Source organism: Schistocerca gregaria, chromosome 8 (assembly GCF_023897955.1).
Source record: "Schistocerca gregaria isolate iqSchGreg1 chromosome 8, iqSchGreg1.2, whole genome shotgun sequence".
In the NCBI taxonomy this organism is placed as follows: Eukaryota; Metazoa; Arthropoda; class Insecta; order Orthoptera; family Acrididae; genus Schistocerca; species Schistocerca gregaria.
This window is the reverse complement of record NC_064927.1, coordinates 478,870,321-478,876,523: the sequence shown is the minus strand read 5'-3', so window position 1 is coordinate 478,876,523 and position 6,203 is coordinate 478,870,321. Positions and strand designations below refer to the sequence as shown.

General features: G+C 49.9%; 1 protein-coding gene across 1 annotated transcript; it reads right to left on the bottom strand.

Moving 5' to 3' along the window:
• Positions 1-1,126: 1,126 nt before the first annotated feature.
• LOC126284621 (uncharacterized) lies at positions 1,127-5,708 on the bottom strand. Its single transcript, XM_049983690.1, has 2 exons — positions 5,393-5,708; positions 1,127-1,846 (listed from the first exon to the last, which is right to left on the bottom strand). The coding sequence occupies exons 1-2, from the start codon at positions 5,631-5,633 to the stop codon at positions 1,377-1,379; spliced, it is 711 nt and encodes a 236-aa protein (XP_049839647.1). The 5' UTR covers positions 5,634-5,708; the 3' UTR covers positions 1,127-1,376.
• Positions 5,709-6,203: the final 495 nt, after the last annotated feature.

The following is a 6,203-nucleotide window of genomic DNA, read 5'->3' as shown; positions in this document are numbered from 1 at the left end:
TGATCCATAGTGGAATGGTCTGTTGTGGAGTCAAGAAAGTTGTCATCACTAGTTCCCATAAAATTGCTTAATGGTATGTATCTATCATCCTCACAAATACCTAGTGACTTTGTAGGTAAGGACATGTTATTGACTATAACTGTTTTCAGTGCTGGTTTGAACTGAAAGCAAGTTGGGTTGGTCTTTGCAACATCATGCTGCCTCACAAAACAAAATACATTCTCAACTGGGTCTTGATTGAAAGCCCTCATGCTTAAAAAATTAAAGACTTTTTTAATCTGTTCCAAATGAACATCAGTGATCTTATTGTAGTTTGCCACCCACTTATGAAACTGAACATATTTATCTTATCTCTCCCTGTGCCTAGCTCCAACACTTTCCAATTTTCCATTTCCTTTAACAGATTGTACCACATTTCAACATGTGGGGACTCCGCAGAGAGGGCATACTTATAAGACTTGCCACTTGTGGATAACAATAGGAACTGTACAGTGAATCAAGTAAACAATCCTTCTTTTCAACAAATTCTGCAGTGTATATTGCTTCGGCAGGCAAGATATTAAATGCCACATAAGTATCAATAACTGCAGCAACTGTGTGACTAAGCTGGGCTGCAGCTAGCTTGACTTTCATTTTAGTAAAAGAATCCTTTAATTCAAAATGATTCCTATGTAGTTTTGGCAATGTCGTAAACATCTTCTGCTGATCCAGAAGAAAAGCCCTGTGCATTTATTCAAAACTGGCCTCTTTTTTAAACCCAAACTTTATTTTATTTCCTAGCAGAGCATTTCTAGTGTTTTTAATAGATGTGGGACATCATGATTGTCTGCAATAGGTTAATCTCTGACTACAAAGTGAAATGGACTGGACGCAGTAGATTTCTCACAGCAGAGTTCCTTCAGTGCTCTCTGGTTGGTTGCACCCTGCTCACAAACTGTACAAACTACCTTTAGCCCTGTTTCTTGCAATTGCCTTATGACATAGGTAATAAGACTTTTTAGAGTGATACTTGAAACTGAGTTGTGAGTGAAATAATAAGCAACAACCTGCTTCCAGCTTTTATGTCTGCCTCTAACCATGAAAACTAATGCATGATTTGCATGAACATTTGTGTTATAACCTTTAATCACAATAATTGCGTGGATTTTCACACTCTCTCTTAGAAACAATAGCTGATCACATGATTACAACTCAGTCTCTCGTATTCGACTGCTGTGCCGTGACATGCGGCCGGTGCCGTTCGTAGCTAGGTGGCGCTCCCGTGCTCATCTGATTTGCGGAGCGCCTCTATCGCCGTTTGTGCGTACTGTCGTGGCGGCACTGTTAAATGTCGTGGCACTATCACAACACTTTTCCCCCCTTGAAAAAATAAACACTCACTTCCTGGGAGACATGGACAGCGCAGAGACATCCATGGCCTCTTGTGAGGCCCCGAGGAGATCCCGCGCAGAGACACGGGAGTATGGTCGAAAATGTCCAGGACGGAAGCTCGTGCGAGGAACGTGCCTCCTGGATGAGATGATGGGTGAAAACTCCGGAGCAGCATCCATAGGTGTCATTGACCTGGGAGTGTGCTCCAGCGAGATGGGTCCCGGAGAAGGCGGCGTCGCGACTGGGGCCGGTTCCGGAGTACTTGGAAGCGGCAGCGACGGCGGCTGCATCAACACGGACGGTAGATCGGCAGCAGCGACAGGACTGGCGTCTCGAGCTGGTGGAGGTGAAAGATGGGGCGGTGGCACAGGCGTGGCCACCACTCGTGGGCGCATCTGGTCGTAATGGCGAACAACCGTGCCGTCGCCCGTACGGATTTCACAAAGCCGGCGGCCGCGAAGAGCCTTGACCACCCCTGGAATCCATTTAGGGCGAGATCCATACCCTCGTGCCCACACGTCGGCGCCCACCGAGTATTTTCCCGCACTAGGGGACACAGTACAAGGCCTGACAGGGTGAAGCAGGTGCAGTAGAGTGCGCGGTTGGCGGCCATGCAAGAGTTCAGCAGGGCTGCGATCACCCAGAGGCGTGAAGCGATAAGAACTCAGAAATTGCAGCAGGGCGTCATCTGTGGAAAAATCACTAAGGAATTTTTTCATCTGGCATTTGAAAGTGCGGACAAGGCGCTCGACCTCCCCATTCGATTGCGGATGGAAGGGAGGTGCGGTAACATGATGAATCCCTTGTCCAGTACAAAAATCACGGAAGGCCTGCGAAGAGAACTGAGGGCCATTGTCCGTGACGATCGTGGATGGAAGACCTTCTAGCGCAAAGATTTTGGACAAAGCCAGCGTCGTCGCCGCAGTGGTGGGCGACGGACATCTAACAACAAATGGAAACTTCGAGAAGGCGTCAATCAACAGTAGCCAATAAGTACCGAGGAAGGGGCCAGCAAAGTCGGCGTGCACCCGTTCCCATGGCTGAGCTGGATCAGGCCACGGAGAGGGCATTGTACGAGGTGCCGCCAGTTGTTGAGCACACTGGCCACATGCATCAACCATGTGGGCAATGTCCGAATCAATGCCGGGCCAATAAACGTGCCTGCGGGCCAGGGACTTAGTCCGAGAAATACCCCAATGGCCTCCGTGCAACAGTTTGAGAACATCTTTGCGAAGAGAGGCTGGCACCACGACCCGTGGAGATGCGCCATCCGTGGCCAGAAGAACAACACCGTCACGAACAGACAGACGAAGGCGCAAGGCATGGTAGTTGCGAAGGGGATCCGATGCCCGGCCCCCGGTCCTGTCTGGCCAACCTCGTTGAACAAAACCGATCACCCGACGCAGGACCGGGTCCCGCGCAGTAGCTGACGCGACCTGCGAACCTGTAAGTGGAAAGCCCTCGACTGCACGACGTTCTTCCTCATCAATGTGGAAACAGAGGAGTTCATCGCGATCGAAAACAGGGTCGGGGCCCATCGGCAATCGCGACAATGCATCCGCGTTTGCGTGCTGGGCCGTGGGGCGATAGTGAATCTCATAATGAAAACGAGACAAGTATAAGGCCCAACGTTGCAGGCGGTGAGCTGCCTTATCCGGAAGTGACGCCGAGGGGCTGAACAGAGAGACCAGCGGTTTGTGGTCGGTGATGAGGTGAAACTTAGAACCATACAAAAAAACGCTGAACTTTTTTAGAGCATAAATGATAGCGAGCGCCTCCTTTTCGATTTGAGAGTAACGCCGTTGCGCCTCGTTGAGGGTCTTGGAAGCATAGGCAATGGGTCGTTCCGACCCATCCTCATACCGATGGGCGAGAACAGCCCCTAGGCCATACTGTGACGCGTCAGTCGCCAGAACCAAGTGCTGACCCGGACGGAATGTGGCAAGACAAGGCGCCGACTGCAAATGAGCCTTCAGGCGGACAAAAGCCTGCTCACACCCGTCGGACCAACAGAAGGGGACGTTTTTGCGTAACAGCTGATGCAGAGGATAAGCTACCGCTGCTGCGGATGGAATGAATTTGTGATAATAAGCAATCTTGCCTAGAAACGCCTGCAGTTCTTTGACCGTAGACGGCCGGGGTAGAGCGTTAATGGCCGCAACGTGCTCACGGAGAGGGCGTATGCCCTCACGGGACAACTGGAAACCAAGATACTCAATGGAGGGTTGGAAGAACTGTGACTTGTCCAGATTGCACCTCAACCCAGCCGAATGCAAAACCCGAAACAGTGAACGTAAATTACGAAGGTGCTCCGCAGTGGAGGCTCCCGTGACAACAATGTCATCCAGATAGTTTATGCAGCCGGGAACGGAAGCCGTGAGCTGTTCCAAAAACCGCTGAAAAATGGCCGGTGCGCTAGCGACGCCAAATGGTAATCGCTGGTACTGATACAACCCACAAGGAGTGTTGATAACGAGAAATTCCTTGGAAGGAGCGTCCAACGGCAACTGATGGTACGCCTCCGATAAGTCAAGTTTGGAAAAGAACTGGCCCCCAGCGAGCTTGGTAAACAACTCCTCAGGACGAGGAAGAGGATAAGTGTCAATGACGCTCTGAGCGTTGACAGTGGCTTTAAAGTCACCACACAATCGCAGACTCCCGTTTGGTTTAGAAACCACCACGATCGGCGATGCCCATTCGCTGGAGGTAACCGGAAGGAGAATCCCTGAAGCTGTTAACCTGTCTAGCTCAGCCTTGACAGGTGCACGCAACGCCACTGGAACAGGGCGTGCCCGGAAAAACTTAGGGCGAGCCGTAGGTTTAAGAGTAATGTGGGCTGCAAAATCCTTGGCACAACCCAGACCAGCAGAGAACACGGACGAAAATTCACAACACAATCCATCAAGCTGTTGATACGGAATGTCCTCAGATATGAGGTGCACATCATCATCAATGGAGAACCCAAACAACTGGAAAGCATCATAACCGAACAGGTTTTCAGTGCCCGCATGATCCACCACATAAAACGTGAGGGGCCGAACAACAGACTTGTAGGCAGTGGAAGCATCAAACTGGCCCATGATAGGAATTTTCTGCTGATTATAAGTCCTCAGATTGCGCGTAACTGGAGACAAAGGAGGGGAGCCCAACGCCAAATACGTGCGAGAATTAATGAGAGTTACTGCAGAGCCAGTGTCCACTTGCATGCGGATATCTTTATTCAGAACACGAACAGTAACAAACAACTTATTTGTTTGAGAAAGCACACAGTGAACATCCATGTCCGACGCCTCGTCCTCGTCGACAGGAACTTTATGGGACTGACACACAGAAGCAATGTGGCCTTTTTTCCTACATGAATTACACGTGGCCCAACGTTTTGGACACGCTGCCCTGTCGTGCTGTACGAAACAACGGGGGCAAGAAGGAAGCGCGGAACGAACCGGCTTCTGTGGTTGCTGGTTTCGCTGCGAGCGTTGCGGCCCAACGCGACGTTGTTTACGCGAGTGAACCGCCGCCACATCTTCGTTCTCCTGTGCAACAGGCAAATTGTCCTTGTCGAGAGTTGACTGTACAGCGCCTACATCACACCACGCGTCTATTTGCGCGCCAGCAGCGTGAGACACTTCAAAGGATTGAGCGATGCTTAGAACTTCCGACAACGACGGGTTTGGCAGTTGTAGGGCACGTTGCCGAACTTCTTTATCAGGAGCAAGCCGCAGAATAGCATCCCTAACCATTGAATCCGCATAAGACTCGTGATGAGTGTCCGTGACAAACTGACATTTCCTACTCAGGCCATGTAGTTCCGCCGCCCAAGCCCGGTAAGATTGATGGGGCTGTTTACGACACCGGTAGAACGCCACGCGGGCGGCAACGACGTGGGTGTTTGTTCGATAATAGGCAGACAATAAGTCACACATTTCTTGGAAGGACAGGGAGGCTGGTTCCCGCAGAGGGGCTAACTGGGATAGCAGCTGATAGACCCGAGGGGAAATCCAAGATAGAAATAACGACTTACACATAGGAGCGTCGACAACGCCGAAAGCCAAGAAGTGTTGCCGCAAACGCTTCTCATAATCCTCCCAGTCTTCAGCGGCCTCGTCGTAAGGAGGGAATGGGGGCGGAGAAGAGGAAGACAGACGATGAGTAAGCGACGACGACAATGCCTGAATCGTTGCCGTCAGCTGTGTTTGTTGAGCCTGAATAGTAGCCGTCAGCTGTGTTTGTTGTTCAATGAGCGCTTGCATAAGCTGTTCCATGTCTGCCCCGTCACGAACACGCAAATCCACAACGCGGTGAAAATATCCCGACCTCGTCGCCAAAAAGTGTTATAACCTTTAATCACAATAATTGCGTGGATTTTCACACTCTCTCTTAGAAACAATAGCTGATCACATGATTACAACTCAGTCTCTCGTATTCGACTGCTGTGCCGTGACATGCGGCCGGTGCCGTTCGTAGCTAGGTGGCGCTCCCGTGCTCATCTGATTTGCGGAGCGCCTCTATCGCCGTTTGTGCGTACTGTCGTGGCGGCACTGTTAAATGTCGTGGCACTATCACAACAATTTGACCTTCCTAATGCCCTAAATCTTGAAACCCTGAAATTTCTTGTTTGCTTGTATTATAATACAACCCTGTTTCTAAAGACATTTCATCAAACAACAAAGCACAATATTTGTCACTGTTGTTCATTACTTCAACTTCTGCCTTCATTACATTCATGACCGAAGTATTCAGTCCTGGTTCAAAAGATATAGAAGACAACAGACATTTCAGATACCTCACAGAAGTAAGATAAAAATGAACTGACAAATATTTGTATAGGAGGG